The sequence below is a fragment of the Mercenaria mercenaria genome, chromosome 1, assembly GCF_021730395.1.
Source record: "Mercenaria mercenaria strain notata chromosome 1, MADL_Memer_1, whole genome shotgun sequence".
Taxonomy (NCBI): Eukaryota; Metazoa; Mollusca; class Bivalvia; order Venerida; family Veneridae; genus Mercenaria; species Mercenaria mercenaria.
In genome coordinates this window covers 85,676,708-85,698,532 of record NC_069361.1, presented here as the reverse complement: position 1 = coordinate 85,698,532, position 21,825 = coordinate 85,676,708, and the positions used below count along the sequence as shown (strand labels likewise).

Sequence of the window (21,825 nt, the reverse complement as noted above, 5' to 3'; positions counted from 1 at the left end):
ATCAATATTCTTGCTAAATATACTGAGCCAAAGTTAGCTTTAAAACTGTGAACAGCGTCGTTTAGGATAAACGCTTTGTCTACATTTCACTCAGCGTAGCACAATCAACAGAGTGAGAGAAATTGACACTCTCGTCCAATCCGGCAGAGTGTTGCATATATCTTCCATTTTGATAAATTATCTATAATGCGTTATCAAGTAGTTTGATTTGCAAACTGAAGTCACGTGGCATGGGTAACGAAAACGAATTTAGACGGCGTTCGCCGAAAAACAGATTGGGTAAATAATCGATCAAGATGTAACAGTAACTAGCTATAAAGTTCTTTTCCAACATGATAATCCCGTACAACACATTGGAGTTAAGTTAATTAAACGTGAAAGTCGACAACAGCTGCCCGTATAACCACAATAAGACTTAATAAGTGTGAAAATAAAAATAGTTCGGTATTCTTTTCACTTGTACGCGATTTTGCTTGTTTAAAGAAATTTGTTCGAACTAGAATTATGGTGTCTTTGTTTGGCTTTATCTTCATACTGATTATTCCACTGTCAAAAGGGCATGACATGGGTAAGTGTTCGTTATTGCACCGTTTATATTCCAAATAACATTTACAAATAATTCAAAATAGATGGCCTCGATTCAAAAAATTAAAACGAAAACGGTTATTGAATAAGAGGAAGCTTTTAATGAAAGCAAGATTCATTAAAACCATACACGAAGAAGAGGATAAATAAAAATTAGAACGATTTTCCAGGCCAAGACATGCAAAAGTCAACATTTCTTGAAACCTTCTAAACACTGTTACCTTAAACAAACGAAATGATTACTTTTAGCTTAATTCTTTTACCAGTTCTATTGTTATTGTTGCAAATCTGCAAGTGTTAACGTTTTGCTGCACGGCAATATCTTGACCCTTTCAGAATTTAATTAATTATTAAAATGTTATGTTAGTAACACATCGAGGTCTGAAAAAACGCACGAACAAATATGTGTACCGTCTGTGCTGCCAGGAAGACTTTAGTATACCTGATAGAACCTGTCTGATTTTTACTGGCGGCCATAGGCGGACGGCTCATTGTGTTACGGCCACGATGGAAAACGTACAGATCAGGTTACGAGGAAACCCTACTTTTTCACTCAAATAAAAAATATTGCAGAGCGGGGAAATCATCCGAGTAATACAATACTCTGTCTTTCTAGGAGAACCTACAATTGCAGTTTTAGGACCTATAGAATTTCATCAATACCTTGATGAAACTCCGAGTCAAAAATATTTGTTCTTGCAACCCCGCGCGTCTACAAGTTAGTAATAAACAATTACATGGTCGTTTCGAGTGCCGCAAGTTTGAGAGCAATATTTTTTTTTATCTCGATTGGTCATCTATATATTTTTATTTATTCTATAATTTATGTTTTTGTTTGTTTTCGGTTTTAACCTTTTTAGCTCGTCCGAGTTTTGAAAAAAATCGTGGTATTGCCGTCACTTGATCGTCGGCGCTTGTGTCGGCGTCGGCGTTGGTTAACATTTTTGTTTAGGTCAACCTTTCCTCAAAAACTATATGAGACTCAGCTTTAAAACTTTGCACACTTGTGTATCATCATAAAGTAATTGTAGGCCAAGTAACATAACTCTGATATGCACTTTATCAGAATTATCGTCCCTTTTGTACTTAGAAAATTTGAATTTCTTGGCTAAAATTTTTGATTAGGTCCACTTTTCTCCAAAAACTATAAGAGCTACAGCTTTGAAACTTTGTACACTTCTTTATCATTATTAGATAAGTAAGTAAACAAGAACCATAACTCTAACCTGCATTTTGTCAGAATTATGGCCCTTTTCGTACTTACAAAAATCTGAACTATAACACTTTTCTTACATATTGTCCAGCACTTGCAGACAAGCGATGGGACCTGCAGGCGATGTTCTTGTTACATGTGCAAACGTTAAAGTGTGACATTGAAACGATTTTTCTGAAATATTCTGTGCGAATTAAATTAGCTTATTAATTGTATAAAAGGTGAATGAAGAATTAATCTTTTAAACGGTCATAAATACACATCGTATTTTACAATAAAAATCATACTAGACATTATACTTAAAACCATATGAGAAAATAAATAATAATTACAGAGTCATCCAAATTGGTCATACATCGCGCTCCAATTTAGGTTTTAAAGATAGTTTTCTTTAATCTCGAGAATGTGCATGATTTTAACGATGACACTGTCTCAAATTCACTGCGACTCTGTATGTATAAATCGAAATCAATATGTATTTAACAACGTTTAATTATTCTGTTCATTTTTTTCTCAAATCTGACAGAGTTCAATGACAATTAGATACACTACTTAATGAATTCAATGATTGTTTTGCTGTTATAAAACGCAACAACGATAACAACACGGTAACCTAAAATAAAAATTCTCAAAATGAGTAAAACTTGAATCCCACAACTACATATATGATAGTGGTATTGTCTGCAGAATTAAGCAATTTTACGACGCTAGTCAATATTTGGACATGGGATACACTTCCATAAATGTAGATGTAGATAGGTAGGTTTTAAGATTTTAACAAGTTCTGCTGAGGAGATATTGCGAGACTTGAGGGACAAATGTAAATCCACGAAAAAGAGTGTATAAAGCTATAATTAGCATTTTGTTTCATATTTTATAAAACATATTGACACAAGTTAACAAATTACATGACTATGGATAAAATATAATTGTTCACGGGTTGTTTTACAATATTCTGAATGAAATATTAGAGCACAAAAGTTGATAATATTTTACTAGACTAGCTCCTAGACTATGATATATCTTTTTTACATTTTTTATGTTCGAATGTAGTGAACTGAGCCAGTCTATGTCCTCTGTCCAATATCACAATGATTTCAACATCATTCCTCTGTGAAAATCTCTAAAATAGACCGGCTTTTGTCTCTATGAAATTGAATTGGTCAAGAAGGGGAAAAATCTAGAAATATATTTATTATCAGTCTAGTGGCCAGTCTGATATTTTATAAAGTGATACTTATTTATTGGTACTAGACATATATTGGAAATAATACTTAATTCAGTACTATATTTTACTTACTGATTTATTAAGTTGATGTCGTCTTCAACATGACATGAACATCAGAATAATATTGAACGTTTCAAACGAGAAAAATACTGTTTCTAATTTGTAGAGCAAACTTCTTTTACTGTCCCTTTCTTACACTCAAAACGTTGGTTTATATTAATTTTCTTCCTTTGCTTTCTATCACTTTTCATGAAGGTTTTTTAACACTTATGATTCATCTCGACATTTGACAAAAATATTGTTTTAAAATATTTCAGGGAATCCAAAACCAGGAACATGTCCTGACGCGGCGGGCATGATTGGTATATGTGTTGAGATGTGTTCCAGTGACAGTAACTGTACTGGCTACCTGAAATGCTGCTCTAACGGATGTGGTCATACATGTCAAATACCATTACCAGGTTAGAGCATTATTCTTATATCAATATTGTTGATTTGTCTTCCTGATCTAGTTACATGAAACTTAAACGATGTCTAGGTTAACAGTTGCAATTGAACATGTTGCGCTCTACATTAAGTTCTAAAATGAACCAGAACCATAAAAGATAATGAGAAAGAAATGCTTATGCGCCATGACAGCTATTTAAGCAAACATTATATTTTATGTATAAAATATTAAGATTTCACAACAAGAATTTACGTGTCAGTCGGCTTCACAGACACCCTATTCGCCTCAACAAATGACTATAGCTGCACAAAATGTTGAATATTGTGCAAAATATTGTTGTTCCTAATGTTAAAAAACAACTGACTTTTTTCCGACTGGTTCAGTGACTAAATTTTACAAGTTTAAAGGCAGAATACTACCGATTGTTAAAACAGATGTTTCTACAATTTAACGGCTTTAAAGTCTGCATTGTTACATGTACATTTGCTGTTTAAGTTACATGTATGAGCATATCCTACTTTTGTGTCTAACAAGAAAGAGTGTAAATATATAACAAGTATATCCAAGGATAAATGAGATAAACATGCTCAAAATATGTAGATCTCTTTTAAGTGGCTTAATTGCATCTTATGAATGTTTTATCTGATCCTTCAGACTGTTCAACGGTATCATGCGTAAAACCTGACTGCGATGTATCTCACACACCATTCAGAAAATGTTGCCCAGTGTGCGGACCAGGTATCTTTACACCATCCCTTGATTGTTTCGTTTAAACGAATGTTAAATAAAGTTAAAAATAAACAATTATTTGGATTTGATAAATTCACTCGTTTAAACACTGCAGTCTATTGCCACAGTCATAATGGTGTTCAAATTACTCATCTATAAGATTCGTTTTTATATTCACAAACTTACATCATTTTTTTTTTACTTTTGTAGCGTTTGTTTAATTCAACTTCTCGTTTATTGTTCTGCAATCTTTTTGTGCATGTCTTTAAATAACATAATCCGATGCAAATAAATAATCTCAAAATAACGGACTTTCTATACTGAAGCACTTGGAGTTAACACCTAAATTGAAGGTTGTTTATACTTTTTCATTTAAAATGCTTTTATCTGTGTTTTTTACGTCTTGTTTATGTCAGTCATAGTGAGTTTGTTTGTTTTTGGTTTAACGCCGTTTGTCAACAGTATTTCATTTAGTAATGGCTGGCAGTTAACCTAACCAATGTTCCTGGATTCTGTACCAGTACAAACCTGGTCTCCGCAATTAGCTGCCTACTTCGAACTCACGACCCCACGATCCGTAGACCAACGATCTCCCTACTGAGCTAAGCGGGCGGGCTTAAGATGCAATAAGGATTCCATACCAAAAGCAATATATTCGATCCGATAGTTAAAAAGATAATATCGCAACTTTGCGTTAACGTTTAGTTTATTGCTTTCTATGATCATACTTTAACGATAATGCGTATCGGCTGTTGGTCAGAGAGAAGAACCTGCCACCCAAGAGAGAACTTTCTACACTGTGTTTTATGAATGACAATGTCTGTAAAGCAAATTTTGTTTTCATCCTTCTGTGTAATGAGTAATTACAGAAATACAGTTTTTAGGCATAGAGCTGGAAAGTGCAACCCTCCCCCCACCCCACTCTAGGGATTTTTGTAGACCTCATTATTTTTGAAGCCCCTTGTATGTAGATCATATTTCTGAATTCTGCCATCTGGCAAGCGGGTTCTCTATGAGTTACAGCCTGTTATTTACGTTACCTTAACAAGTATTTAGTAAATGATAAAACTGGAATGTGGTGATTTATATGGTAGAAAAAAACAAAATCATTAGCAAATGGGTTTAGTAATATGCAGATTATGCTGTTGTCAATGTTCCCGCTTAGTTTTGTTCTCTAAATCGACCAATCCATTTTGTAATTTACGTTACCATTATGTTTTATAAAAATACTCGTATCAATTAATTCAATAGGTTTAATTGTCAGAAAATATCAGATATGTCTAAAGTATTGTATTTTCAGATACACATTACATTAGCATTTAAGAATTTATCGTTCAACAGTTTTAAGAACAAGTACGTTACCATTATTATATACGTTACTAAAATTCATGATATAAAATTTTCATTTCTCAGTCAATAGATTGTTTATGTAATCCTTATAATGATGTTCAGACTTAGATAATGCGAGTATCTTATCAAGTTTGAACTAGTTTGATATAAAAATGCACAGCACTGACATTGTAACCTACGTTACGATACGTTTCTGAATGTGTAACTGAAAAATACACGCTTACAACCGCTTCTCTGTTTAACCAAAAAAATTCACATAAATCAAAATTGAGAAACAATTAAGTTGCGGGGTTCAGTCACCTAAGTCGTTCATATATGGTGTCAATTATATTGGTGATCTCTACTTCTTCATAGTCATCATAAAAGTCATCAGAGTCACATGTGCTGATCTGTCACAAATAATTTCAGCTAGTTCTTTAAGTACTATATTATCGGAACACCAGTCATATTCCAACAAACTTTCTGGTCCATATTTCTATCAACTTTCATATATTTTTGGTAGAATTGGGTAAATTGATAGTTCACACGTGTTATGTGCATTTTAAATGACAATTGGCAAAGTGGAAAAAGACTCATGCCCACACCATTATATATACTCGGGACATTTCCAGCACGTACTTGATACTTTGCAAGAAACATGTCATATATAAGTTTGTTGATGTTATTGTATTCTTTAATCCATAGATTGCACAGACAATATTTTCGATGCCGTTAAAGAGGTCATCAGATCAGCGATGTGTATGAACTACTTGTGCTAATGTTGCAACATACACCTGGTTTTTCTCTACTAATTTGAGCGCTGTTTCTTTTCCCTGTGCAAACAAAAGCACTGGTTGTTTCAACCAGTCAGACACAGTGTATTGTAGGCAAAATTGAGCAGATTCTTTCTCCTCTGCTTATAAATATGTTGTGAGCATTTAAATGGCATCTCTTATTGCCAGTTCCAGTGTAAAATAAAACAGTATTTCGTGTTTTTTGAAGATATCACCAACAACACAAACGCGTCTGTATCTGGTGATCTAACTTTAATTTTCGCCTTTCTTGTAGAGCTAGTAGTAGTGATATATATGCAATGAATATTATTCTTGTGTCTGTCTCTTTCTTTGTATGGAAACAGTGGTATATAAGGTCGAGCTTGAACTTTGTTCCCATCTTCTCTTGTGAGTAAACAATACTTTTCACCATTGACAAAATACAGTTGTACTCTTTTCATCTTTGGTGCATAGGAATCACATTTTCATTGTTCAAAAAAATTAGATTGATCAACTGTGTTTTGTTTTCACTATTTGACATGAATGCTTTTTAGTCACGAGGTACTTTGGTTTTCACTCCTGACAAGTAAGTATTTTGGAGCATTCCCACGTCTTCCACGCTGATATGATTTGATCGACTGGGGACTGTAAGTATCAGTTACAAAATCGACACGAGCTGTCTTAGGTGCATGACTGAACACAGCTTCGGCAACGTCTTGAAATGTTGTAGGGATCGTTACTAAGCTTTGCAGCAAGGCGTTACTGTCAATCAACAAAACAATGTCATCTTGTTTTGGACGGCTGCTGCCTCTACATAGTGAAGTAGTTTTCACTTGTCTGTTTTCATTGGCATTCCAGTCTCAGAAGCTATAACGGTCAGGTGACAGGTCCTAGATGAAAAAAGTGTCAATTCTAGATCTATGTTGTGCTGAACAACCAAAAGTACCAACTGTTCATACACGTTACGGTCTGCTCTCATCTGTAGTATTTTGTTTTGAGAATTTGTTACTTTCCTTTTAACTTCAGCTTTGACAAATGTTTTAAGCTTTCTTCTCTTAATGTGGTCTTGGAAAGGAACTGATTTTTCAATCAATCTTCTTTTGATAATCCACCCATTGTCTTTTCACCTATTTCAGTTGCCTTAAGGTCACGAGCGACTTCTGCCTTCGCAGGAATACCAGACGACACACAGTAAATTTCATCTTTGTTTGTTTTTTTCAGCCTGGAATGGGTTCGTTAATGCTTCTATACCATCATAACCCTATTATTAATAACTTAATAAAGTTAATAACTTCTTCTTCACTCATGCCTATCTGAGCAGGTCATACTTCTTTGTGGTTGGACATGTCTTCTCTATGTATGTCTGCATTCTGAAGTGTTGCTTCAACATACCTGGCTCTGTATTGACGGGTCATGCACCAGTGGAAATATGCAGCATAGTGTCTACTGAAACCAAGTATGCCAATCTCCGACTTTGCATGTCTGTTAATTGTCTGCTCTGTAATAATAGCTGCAGCATTTCTCAATGCCGGTACAAAAGTCCTAGATGCACTAAAATCATTATTTCGGATTAGTTCTTCTGCATCTACATACATTAACCAAAATTGAGCAGTTTTACCACTTTCACCCTTTCTGATTTCTGATTTGAACTGCTCATGTCTGTTTAAATACTCTTCAGGAGAGTTATTATTTCAAACACCTTTTCTTTGCATGGACTTTCAGTCCGTTTCTGTAATACTAGTGTCTTCTGAAATGCTTTCCTTGCGTGGTTCTGTCCTCTTCAAACTTGCATAGAAGCAAACGCTCAAGAGCTTCTATTACAGTCCTGTGTACATTAAGGGTATGGTTGTGGCGTTTACCTGGTAATACTTTATCAAGTGAACCACTAGAACAAACTCATGATTCTATTACAAGTTCTGCAAGACCATTGCCCTTCATTAATTTTCATACAGGACCAAATATAGAGCAGATTGTGTGAAGACACCCATTCTAACAATTATTACCAAGTCCATCTCTAGACTGCAGAACCAAAGAATATGCCTTCTTAGCAACAGCCGAGTCACATGTCACTATAGTATATTTCAGGCAAACTTCATTTCTTGCATCTACTGACGTTTTTAACATATGCTGGACTGTAGCATTATCATTGATGGAATAATTCGAAGGTGCCGTATATATGAAGCAAGTTTGAGCACTCACTCTCTGCAAACCATTTCACACATTTATTTATTTATTTATTTATTTATTTATTTATATCATTTCATTTATTTCATTTCATTTATTTCATTTCATTTTCCACTCAATGAAATCAGTTTCATTTCACATGAAAAAATGATTTTTTTGGTTATCTTGATTGTAAATTCAGTTTGAAGAAAACTATATGTAATTTATTTAATTAGTATCTTTTTACATATATTTTTAATTTGTGTTATATATTTATATGTTTTAAAATATATAATACATATTTATGGAATGTGTACATGTTACATATCTGTTTAAACAAAATATTTAAGAAATACCCCTAGAGGGGGAATGGGGGTTTATTGTCAGCTCAAGGTCTAATATCCAAAATGTATTGTTGCTGAACAATTAGGTTAATATAGCGAGAGAAAAAAATTGAAGGAAATGCCTTTTCGGTATTACACAGTTTAATTGAGTAAAATTACAATTTAAAATTCTCAACCGGTTTCACAATTAATATCAATGTTCAGGAGAAATTTAAATAATTTAAAATGTAATATATATATAAATATGATATTGTTATGTTATTGTTCCTTCTCTTGAGAAGAAACAGTTTGATTCGGTAAGTCACACTTGACTTAGCAACTGAACTTGAATGCTGTTGTCATTACAAGCTAACCAGTCAAACTCCGTGACTTGAAATAACCTCTAACGTTAAGATTTACTTTCCAAATTGAGGCGACTCTCTGGCTAAATGCGCTATGCGGATTACACATTACTTAACCCGAGGATGGAAAAGCGGAGATATTTAAACAGGCCAAACATTCCATTTGTTAAAAGGTTAAAATACGTCGTTACCTTCGGATGCATATTCAATATGTGAAATCAAACCCCATTGCGACCCTCTCATTGTTTGCAAAAAGTTCACGAATCAATTGCCCAGATGTCAGATTCACGAGATTGAGGACAGATACTACTAAATTACAGCTATGAATTACTTTATCAATGACCACTAAGTTTGTTGTGTGCGGGGTCATAGACTGTTAGCGCATCAAATCACTAGTGCATTAGGATCTCACTATATATCTAGCACAAAATGACTTACCAGCTTTGAAGGGGTGAACATTTTACTTCTATGAAGTCTGGGAAAAAGTAACCGATTAATATCAAACTCTTCCTTTACATGTTAGAAGAAACATATGGACATTTTTGAACTGAGTTTAAATCGGGTCAGTATGTATAGCCAGTAATTCTTAATTGCCGTAAGTGGTGAAGAATTGGATTCAACAACTTATGTTAGCGTAAATACTGTGGAAAAAGCGGACTTAATTTTTTTCAGGCCATAGAAAACAACATAGATCTTTTTCAAAATCATAGTTTTTTTTTATTTTGGTGCAGAAATAAACGCCTCCTTGGTGCAATTTAACGCCCCAGGGGCGCTTTTTAAAATCGGGTGATACGGAATGTCATTCTTGTCATTGCGGCCAATTCTAGGGTTCCACACACTGATGACCAATACCTAAAACAGACGTTGCAACCAAAGATTCACCAGATGATCATTATACATTTATATAGATATGCCCTAGAAGGAACTTTTGCTATGTTTTAACTTGTGATATTATGTTATTTAGTAGGATTTACATACATATAGTGAATAATTTTCCAGCGATTGACGGAAATAAGTAATTCAGTTCAGTTCTATTCTAGTGTAGGCAGTTTTTAAAGCACAAATGTGCTTAATTTTCTGCATTGAATTAATGCATGTATTCATCTCAGTGTTGTTATATTCTCATTGATTTCAACTCATTTAGATTTGAAGAATGAATACTGCTTAAGCTGGTGTTAGCGGGCGTGGGCAGTGTTGCATTTTCCATTACTGCTCATGAACAGACTCAATCAATTTTCATTGTTTGCCTTGTTCTGGATGCTTCCGAGGGATCCACTTTCAAGAGAAAATTCTTTGGTTTATATTCCGTGTATTTTGTTAACATTACGTGATTCCCCTGGCTGGAAAACTTAAATTACATTTTATTTAATGGCAAAAAGAATGTGATTAAATAGGTCGGTGGGCTAATAGTAACATGCTTGACTGTCAATTAAGAGGTCCGGGGTTTGAATCCCAGTCAAGGCACTGGACATTTCTGAGATGCTCTTGAGTGTCTCCCATCTAACTAAGACGTCTGCACTGTAAAACATGTATATTACTTTACAAAACAAGTTTCAGTTTACTGATATAAACATTGCATTTCGGAAAAGGACTGCCTAAAGGGGTCCCACTACCGGACAGTCAAACACCTTTAAAAACTCACTATTTTCAAAGAACTGTTGAATATGTTCCTTTTGATGCATTTGCAATAGCGTGCGAGTGGTGAAATTTCACATAACAAGGTGGAGCACAGTTTTCAGCAATTATTTATCTTTATTTCTATACAAATGGCATTCATTTAACTTGAAATATTCGGAAAAAGTTGTCTCCCTTTGAAAATGAATGCCATTTGTAAAGAAATAAAGATAAACAATTGTTGAAAACTGTGTTCCACCTTGTTATGTGAAATTTCACCACTCGCACGCTATTGCAAATGCATCAAAATGAATATATAAAGTTCTTTGAAAATGGTGAGTTTTTAAAGGCGTTTGACTGTCCAGAAGTGGGGTCTCTTTAGGCAGTCCTTTTCCGAAATGTAATGTTTATATCAGTATACTGAAACTTGTTTTGTAAAGTTATATACATGTTTTACATGGTGTTCAATTATCATATAAAACAACTCTTTCTTTCTATGATTTGGTGTTGTTTGATTTTGTTTCTCAAAACGTAATGCTAAGCCTTAACTTTTATTGTTTCTATATGATTTATTTGTTTGTAAAATCCAACCATTTAACATTTACACATACACCATTGTAAAGTTCGTTTGGGAGAAACTGTTTTCTTGATTGTGGATGGCTGTATTCCTACTCAATTCTTTTCCTTCTTATGTCGGTGATAATAATTAGATGTGTCGTGCTACTTGCATGGAAGAAGGCATCATTTTCGATTGATGTTTGAGGGCGGAACTTGACGTGCGAAAACGAAAAGTAGTAAAAAATGTCTGGCCTCTATTCTAAATCTAAAAACTAACCTGATCTCAATTCCAAACATAATACCCTTGTACATCCCAGCAATTACTTTAAAAATAACCTAAAAACAATTAAAGAATATATCATAATCGGCCTTAAATTTATTGATATCCTACAATTTTTAATCGATCGCAATATAAATTCAATTTTGTTGCATACGCTTAACAGCCTAATCGATTTCAGTTCCAAGAAAAGTTTATTAGGATTTAGCGAGTGTTCAAATATCTATTATTTCGCTAGCAGTAAATACTCTCGTCCATTTCAATTATACATGTTGGCAACAATTTATATGGTCTTGTATTCTCTGTTTTTGAACATATGTCAACTTGTAAATTTTTATTTGTATAATCATGATTTTTTTTATTTTTTTTTTTTACAGATTGCGAATACCAATTTATTATTTGGACACACGGTCAAATTGCTCCGTTTATTTATAATATCAATAATACCTAGAAAACAGATATTCCGAGTAAATATGTAAACTGGACCGATTTTAAAACTTGCTTCCCAATCCGCTTGTTTTAATGACTGTCTTCATGTGCTGGTCAATTATTTTACAGGAGGTGTAATAACTTGAAATCATTTGTATGAATTTCTCTGAAAGAATGTTTTGAAGGTTCCATGTGCACTGTCATATGAATAATACGTCTGCGAATGTCTCTAAATTATATTCTGGTACTTATAACGCGTGTAATTTTTTAGTTCTGATCAACCCTTCTTCCGTGTGCACCGCTGTATAAAGAATACGTCTGCGAATGTCTCTAAATTATATTCTGGTATTTATCACATGTGAAAATTTGAGTTCTGGTCAACCCTTCTTCTGTGTGCACCGCCGTATGAAGAACACGTGTGCGGATGTCTCTAAATTATGTTCTGGTACTTATAACGTGTGTAAATGTTGAGTTCTGCTCAGGTGTGAACGGTAGCTTGCAGAAACATGTTTTCCATGATTAGATACAATGAAACCGAGCCTACAACATTCTTGTTTCGGTAGCTTGCATTTCCACTAACAGTCACTACTGGAGGCACCTACCATTAAACATGTTTTAAAACCCCCCTGTAAAATATCCATTAAAATAGGAAAAACCGTTAATTAACCCCATTAATTCTGGTATCACTTTATTTAACAGGTTTCACAATATTAATGGGTTACATGTTAAAATACCATTAAAACACCCATTTTTGACCATGAATCATGCCGTTAAAAATTTGGTTTGGTAGCTAAAAAAGTTATTGGCTTTGAAAAAATAATGAAATTCTGTATAGTTTGAATTTAACAGGATTATTCATGGCCCTTAACTTTGATTTAATGCCCATTAAATGTTTAGGTTCTGTACGATTTCATTTAAGAGTAAAATTAATGGCCCTTAACAGCAATGTGATGCCCATTAAATCCTACATTCTGTAAAATGTGATTCGTATATTTTCAGAAGCACAAAAAACTTTTGTTTTTGTTTTTGGCTTGCGCTCGCCCCATTGAATGCTTATTAGTTGCATTAACGTTATTTCCCCTTGATGCAGTTACGTCATTTTCTTCAAATGTTTGCCAAATTGTGTTCCTACGAAAAATCGGATTTATTTCAATGAAAGTCGGATGAAAACATACTAATTAATTTGATAACATCAATCTACATTATTTTGGTAAGGGTAAATACGTACTGATGCATTCCACTTTTCTGTTTTCTGTTTTTCCTGTCCAAATAATTAGCATTTGTATACGAAAGTGGGTGGGGTAAGGAATTTACATTATGAGTTGTGTTTAGACCAGTTTAGATTTTCAAATTTTCCAATCCTCGAGTAGAAACTAAGGTTTATAGAGAAGTGAAAAATACATATGATTGTGAAGATTTACAGTCTGATTTAAATTCACTTTGGGCATGGGCAGACCAATGGCTTCTTCGTTTCAATGAATCAAAGGGTGTGGTACGCTTGATTTGGGGGAGCTACTTGTGATGCAATCCCTCAAACATTTGCTCTTAGCTGTTTAAGTGCATGCATCTGAGCACAAAGTACTGAAGAAGAGCTAAATTGTGATCGCCCATTGTGTGCTGACATTATCATCAATAGTGGCTTTTTGAATAGTGGCTTTTTGAATACACATGACGCCTAATGTCTGTACCAATAAAACTTGGTCAGAATGTTTGTTAATATAAAAATGTTGGTTAGTTAAAACTACCCACATGGTCACTTGATCTTAATAGTAAAACCTTTAAACCCGTACCTGTAAACCCTTCTCAATACAACTGAATACAATACAATATCCATTTCTTTTCTCATTTCATATAAACATACGACAGAATGAGGATACAATATGAGAAATGTTTGTAACAAGGCTGTTACATGTGTTTACGTAACAAAGTAATGAGAAAAAAAGAATAAAATATTCTTCTAGCATTTTACAAAACAGTACATATGTATAGATACTATTACATGTGTAGTAATACGTAGTTTAAATCTGTAAGGCAATTCTCAATATAAGGTTGATTATCTTAATGATGTCTAATTCTGGTGGTAAATTTTCATGGCCCTTAATTTGATTTACCATTACAATATAACAAACTAATTAAAATTGAATCTGATATATTTAATGAGACCATTAACTAATTCTTAATAATTAACAGCCATTAATAGAGTATTAAAAAATTAACGGCCCTCTTAGTTTTTACTAATTAATGTGAAATTATGGGGTACTTTTTTTAATGGCTCATTAATGTAATGCCAATTAAGAAATTTTCATGGAGTTTTAAGGAGTTTATTTTTAGCAGCTTTTCATGGCCCTCGAAGTCATTTTAACAAGGTATATTTTACCAGGGTTTTAATGTACTTATTTCATGGCTTTTTAATATATGGCATTAAAGCTATGGTCATGAAAGTGCCATTAAATAGTAAAAAGTAAGAGGTGCATTTTAATGGTGACCTGTTAAATCTCTGCTAAAATGATTGAAAAATATAATTTCATGAGCCTTTTAATGGCATGTGCATCCAGTGAGTGTAACGTGTTTTCCAGGAATAGGTACAATATTACTGAGCCTGTAACATTTTTGTTTATATCGTATTTGGCGGCCTGTAGTTTTCCACTTTTCTATTTTATATCAATTCAGCGTCTTTAAATATATGTTTTTATTATTTCTTCAAGATTGTTCTCTGGTCAGGTGTGCTAGGCCTGTTTGCGAACATGGCGTTTACAAACCTAAAGGAGAATGTTGCGATGTTTGTAAACCAGGTAAAGTTGTTTTAGTTCTGTCAAATTGAATTGATGAAGCTATTTGAAAATGACTGAGTGGCCAAATGAAAATGCCTTTTTGGTTTTACATAGTTTAACTGAGTAAAATTACGACTTAAAATACTCAACCGGTTTCACCATTAATCAGTATGTTCTTTTTGCCCAGTTTCCCTAGTAGAAACAACTAGGGCTCCTGCTTACATGTGAAGCAATTAACCTAATCACAATAGGAGTAAAATTCCTGGCCCCTGTACAGTTATCCAATAGTGCTATAAGTTGATGTATGTGTATCTGGATCATTTTGATCTGTAAATGAATTGTTACAGCTTGAATCTATTACAAAAAGAAGTTGTTGTTATAATTCAACATCGTTCAAATTTATTTTAAAAAGAAGTGGTTGTTTATAGTTTCAAAATTGTTGCAAATGAAAACTTCAAGTAAAATTATTATATCTCTTATGCATTTTATACTTTCTAAGCACTGGGTTTGATAGTCTATATCATCTGAAAATATAAAGAATACTATTTACATGAACTTCTATTTCCTTATTAAACTGCATGATCAAGATCATGCATACAGCATCATGTGGAATTTTTTAGAATAGAAATAAACATTCATGTTATAATGTTCATATATGACAAAACCTTCAGTTTTAAAGGAAATTTTTTAGCCAAAATCTGGAGCCAAGTCTCTTTGAGAAAACCTATGTAATTTTAACAGTGTTTCAGGTTGATTTATTTAAAAACAAGAGCTGTCACTAAATGGTGACAAATGCCCCCGCAGCGTCTTGACCTTTGACCTGGTGACCTTGACCTTTGACCTGGTGACCCCAATGTCAGTAGGGGTCGTGTACTCAATAAGTACTATCAGCATGTGAAGTTTGAAGGTCCTGGGTGCAGTGGTTCGCGAGTAAAGTGCCTTCATGCAAAATGTTAACGTTGTGACGAACGAACGAACGAACGAACGAACTAACGAACGGACTGACGGACAGTTGAAAACTAATATGCCTCTCTTCGGGTGCATAAAAAATATTAAATACACTGAACTTCAGAATTGCCTAAAGTGATCAATCTTTAAAATTGAAGTTAGAACATGAGTTTTTGTTTCTGAATTAACTTGAAAATGCGAGATCAAGAAACGAAAAAAGACAACCCCGAGTCGGGAATCAACCTCGGGCAATAAATATTTTCTTGCAGTCTTGACCATTACACTACGGACTGGAATAAATACTTAACGGTCGTTAAATATAAAGTTTCGGAAAAAAGAAATTCTCTTATAAGTGAGGCAGTTTACGTTCAATTTTGAATGAAAAAAAAAAACACAGTAAAAACATCTAATTTTTATGCGTCTCCGTAATTTATTATCTGTCAAAAACTAAATTTCAAAGCCTTCTTAAGAAATATATAGCAATAATTTCCTGATTTCTTAAAAACCTCTCTGTTTTATTGTCGTATAATTATTGGGTCCGTGCCTTTAACCCTTAGCATGCTGGACACAATTCAGTCTGCCTTTGCAACCAATGTAGATCACAATCGGCCTGCACATCCCTGCAGTCTGACCAAGATCTGCACTGTTCGCTACTCAGTCAGTTTGTATTTGGTAAGCACCCCTTTAACAGTCAATGATACTGTCCAAATTGAAAGACGGATAAATTCACTATAGAAATTTAGCAAGTTTAGGATTAAAATCACTTCTTAGCTCATCCGAACCAAAGGGTCAGATAGAGTTATTAGCATTTTTAGCTCGACTATTCGAAGAATAAGTAGAGCTATCCTACTCACCACGGCGTCGGCGTCGGCGTCGGCGTCACACCTTGGTTAAGTTTTTCGTACCAGTCCACATTTTGACAAAGTCATTTGGATAAAGCTTTGAAACTTTCAACACATTGTTTAATCACCATGGCCATTTATAGAAAAAGTCGTATAATCCTCAAGGATTTTGCAAAACTGAAATTATACTCTTATGATTAGTATTCTATGGTTATAGTTTTTCATGTACAAGTACGTATTTTGACATAATTTCTTTTCGATTAAACTTGACAAGATCAACAGCTTGTTTTACCATAGAAGTCCAGTTATAAGTTCATATATGACAAAACTCATTAGAATTTTTTGCAAATTGGCCATCTTTTGAAGAAACTAGTAATTTTTAACATGTTCATTATTTTTACAAAGTCTGTCACTAAATTTGAAACTTAATCCCGCAGGTTTACCTTTGACCATTGACCACTTTACTGGCAAGAGTAGGTCGTGTACTCATAATACTCAGCATGTATTTGGGTGGTGAGTTTAGTAGGCCCTCAATGTTAACTTTAGACAAATCGGAAGATACACGGTACCAGTTGATATTGTTTTGTAAAGAATGTTTGCATGGACTTTCAGAATTGCTAATGATAAACTTTTTAGTGTAACATGAGGTTCTATCTGTGGGACAACAAGTAAACATCAACACTGCTTTCCATCTTACATTTTGGACTGAATAAGTATTAGCCGTTTTTTTGGAACTTATAATAGGTTTCGTTTTAATAACAAGTCCATTATTTTATCGTAATTATTATTTGTCAAACTAATTAGCTTTTAAAATTTGAAGCAACTGTTTTTACTCTTTTTATTTCGTATATTAAGGCAGTGTTAACTTAATGTGACAATTGGGCCCTTTTTGAAACCATTGATAATGGTTAAACATTGCCATTTGTCAAGACTTACGTCGATATCAGGTACATTTGTTTTGGTTAAGACCTTTTAACATCTTTGTCTGAATATCTGTGGAAATATTTTTACAATTGTTAAATCACTTCTTCGATATCGAGCCAGGTCATCAGATTAGCTCTTTTTTTATATTTTTTTTTATGTCGTATTTGGCGGCCTGTGGTTTTCCACTTTTCTATTTTATATCAATTCAGTGTCTTTAAATATATGTTTTTATTATTTTATTTAAGATTGTTCCCTGGTCAGGTGTGCTAGGCCTGTTTGCGAACATGGCGTTTACAAACCTGAAGGAGAATGTTGCGATGTTTGTAAACCAGGTAAAGTTGTTTTAGTTCTGTCAAATTGAATTGATGAAACGATTTGAAAAATGACTAACGAAGTGTGTGTATGTTTTGTTTTTTTCAAAGAACTAAAGAACTCAGCCTTTTTGTCAGTTTCTCACATGATGCACACAAATATTGTTAACCCATAAGTAATGAGGTATTAATTGTATAATTTAAGTCAATAGACTTTTACAAATTCATCTTCATTATATCATCAATAATGATCAACATTTGATAAAGATGACTTTACAGAGAAACCAGGGAAATGTCCAGACTCAAAGGGCATGTTTGGTATATGTGCGGCGATGTGTTCAGGGGATCATACATGCCCTGAAAATCAGAAATGCTGCTCCAACGGTTGTGGTCATACTTGTCAAGACCCAGCACCAGGTAAAATTTTGATTTAAGTCATTGATACTTCTTTACATTCAGTTGACCAGTTCAAAACGAATTCGCATGGTTTGAAAATCATTACGCTTTTATTATGTTTACCTCAATACAAGACTATGCGCAGTAACGTAGGTTGTAGCTTCATAAGAGGCCATCTTTCAGTTTGTACAATATTCAAGGCTCAGATCTTACGACTTCTACACGCCTAATGTAGAACATTAGAAACTTTTACAAGCAGAAATGGAGAATGCATTTGTTTAATGTTAAAAACTTGTTCATGTTCTTAAACTGAAATAATGTTCACTGTTAATGTCAGGTACAAAAAAACGAACCTGATAATCATGACAGGAAATGTTTTGATAATTGTTTTCTAACACGTTGTATGTGTTTTTGCCTATGCATCAAATTTTACTGTAACAGGTCTTTTAGATTATATGCGAAAATGTCCAACTTTTGATTTGACAGAAAAGAAATCAAACAGATGCAATGATACGTGTTATTAAGTAGTCAGTTTCTTTTTTAAAGCTGATACTGAAAGGATAAAAATGTTACTGTTAAACGTACATGTTCATCAACGTTTCATGTGATCGTTTAGATTGGTCAGCGGTGTTATGTGCAAAACTGACAGTGATGAGTTTTACACACCCGTCGGTGAATGTTGCCGAAAAATGTACAAGAAAGGTAAAAATAATTAATATGGTTTTGTTCAACAGATACATGCCATGAGTTTTGTGGAGGCATTGCTGGTATTACTTGCCCTGATGGCAAAACCTGCAAACTTACGGGAAATTTTCCTGACGCTGGAGGCTGTTGTATTGATGTACCTGAACCGAAACCTTTGCAAGGTAATACTTTTGAAACTGATTGATCAGATTTTGTTTTGTAAATTATACATGTATAGGAAAATTTAGCACTAAAGTAAATGATATATTCTAAACAGTTATTTAAGAATATTAAATGATCAAATACAACATTTAAATAGAATAGACAAATATTCAAGCGACCCATACAAATATTCGCTGTTATATAGAAAGCTTAATTCAAATATAAAGCTTAATAAGGTCATTGTCCTGGAGAAACAGATTGCTGTAAATATTGATTCTCAGCTTACAGCTATTTGTTAAAATCAAACTATTAGGTAGTCTACAGCTTTTGTACTATTTGTCCTATTTCAGCATGCCTACAACCCAAGAAATCTGGTCCTTGTAAAGCTGCATTTCCTCGATACTTCTACAATTCAGCTACGTGTCAATGTGAATCGTTCATTTGGGGTGGATGTCAGCCTAATGAAAACAATTTTCTTAGCCCCGAACATTGTGAAGTATCATGCGAGATGCCAATGAAATCTTATCCTGTTTGTGAACTTCCAAAGATATCAGGGCCTTGCAGAGCTCTGATGCCTAGGTGGTTCTATAACACAACATCTTGCAAATGTGAAAACTTTAATTACGGTGGATGTGGTGCTAACGCAAATAATTTTCTCACAAAAGACTGGTGTACAAAGAATTGTGGGTGTAATCAATGCAATGCTTTCTGCGACAAGCCAGCTGACGCTGGTCCATGCGAAGCCATAATACCAAGATACTTTTACAATACCAAGACGTGTCAGTGTGAAAGGTTCAATTGGGGAGGTTGTGGTGGAAATAGCAACAATTTCCAGACATCTGAAGGCTGTTTAAAAGCGTGTCGTGGCTTTAACACTTGTGATAGACCAGAACAACCTAACTGTCTATTGCCCAAGGAGACTGGTCCCTGCAAAGCACTAGTGAAAAGATTTCATTACGATCCGTTAGACTGTAAATGCAAGAAATTCATTTACGGTGGTTGTAGAGGTAATAGTAACAATTTCGCGAGCAGCAAATTATGTGAAAAGGCGTGCGGAAATACAACATGTCCTGTCTGCAATTTACCACCGTCTCCAGGACCATGCAGAGCGTCCTTCCAGCGTTTCTTCTTTAATATACAGACATGTCAGTGTGAATCGTTTATCTATGGTGGGTGCGGAGGAAACGATAACAGATACGAAACCTTACAGGAATGTCAAGCTAGATGTGGATCTATTCAGTGCCCAGTCTGTAGTCTTCCATCAGCGAAGGGGCCTCGCAATGACAAACTTGACCGATGGTATTTTGACGCTTCTGAATGCATATGTAAGAAGTTTAGGTACGGGGGTAGTGGTGGAAATATGAACCGTTTCATGACCAGGGAAGATTGTGAAGGTTCGTGCGGATCGTTCCCCTGTCCGGTTTGTTCCGAACCAATGAAAGTTGGGTCATGTAGCGATAGGGATGAAAAAGCAATAAAGAAGCGATTCTATTACGATCCTCTATCAAACAAATGTAAAAGGTTTTCATGGAGTGGGTGTCAGCCAAACGGAAACAATTTTAAAAACAGGAAATCATGTAAGAAGGTCTGTAAAAACTTTGTCTGTTCCCTTCCAGTAAAAGCCGGACCGTGTGAAGCTGCTACAAGAAGATATTTTTATGACACTGCCTCCGGAAAATGTCAGAAGTTTTTTTGGGGTGGATGTGATTCGAACGGAAATAACTTCCGTACCCTCAAGGGGTGCCAGAGAACATGTAAATAGCTATAGGACTGTAAACTGAAGATTCTAAACCTCACTCTAAACCTTGCAGATTATATATTGTACATAAACGGGGGTCATTTATAAGTAACGAAATTAAAGTGCGTAAATGTATGTCGATTTCTGTTTATAACATAAAACTATTATTGTTCCTATTATAATATATTTGATATTGAAAACAATGCCTCTTGCGTTAATAAATGTTATTAAAATTTTTAACAACATCTGTTCGCCTTAAACTTTTAAATGCATATTTTACTATTTAATGCTTCTTTAAGAGAATAAATATTCTAGTGAATTCAGTTAGTTGATTTCTTTTCATTTCAAATCATTTTTTTTGTCTAGCTATATCAATAGAACTTGTCTTGTATATTTCTTCACTGATATACAAATCCACAATACATTACAGGAAAGGGCTACTTCCTTCGGTCGTTGCACAACTTTTTAGATTGTTCTAACTTTAGAACACGGCTGAGATAATAGGTAACGTTTGCTGTGCCATAAACTGGGTTGAACACTCCAGTGTTGTTAGTGCAACTTACAATTTCTGTGTTCGTTATTTGTTTGTTGTACCCCCTTTTTCCATAGGTTTCACATTGTCTATCTCTTACTATATACAATGAAGTACACATTCCTACTAGTATATACTCTGTCACAGGACGTCAGTGTTTAGGAGACTGTATGTTTTAGCCTGACTGTTTATGTTGGATCTCGGTCCTGAATTTTTGAACATGTAGAATGTAATCTCGTATACAAAAATATTACATATTGATCAATAGTTCGTGCAGTGGATAAAAAAAAAAAGCTTCTACTTTATGTACCTTTAAAACGTCTGAATTTTTTTCTGTTTTTGACAATCTTATAATAATAACTTCACTAAATTCCGCTATTTTCACGTCAATGTTTAAAGTTACATTTTGGATTAAATGCGGTAACATGCGATATACTGACTTCGGATTTTTTGGAAGAATACGTTTTTCCTTGTTGCTTATAAGCG

The 21,825-nt window shown here is 34.1% G+C and overlaps 1 protein-coding gene across 1 annotated transcript; it reads left to right on the top strand.

Annotated features, from left to right (window-relative positions):
* The first annotated feature begins 344 nt into the window (after nucleotides 1–344).
* LOC123531731 (papilin-like) lies at nucleotides 345–21,130 on the top strand. Its single transcript, XM_045312953.2, has 8 exons — nucleotides 345–568; nucleotides 3,344–3,487; nucleotides 4,129–4,212; nucleotides 14,737–14,823; nucleotides 17,762–17,848; nucleotides 18,107–18,244; nucleotides 18,958–19,089; nucleotides 19,420–21,130. The coding sequence occupies exons 1-8, from the start codon at nucleotides 505–507 to the stop codon at nucleotides 20,829–20,831; spliced, it is 2,148 nt and encodes a 715-aa protein (XP_045168888.2). The 5' UTR covers nucleotides 345–504; the 3' UTR covers nucleotides 20,832–21,130.
* Nucleotides 21,131–21,825: the final 695 nt, after the last annotated feature.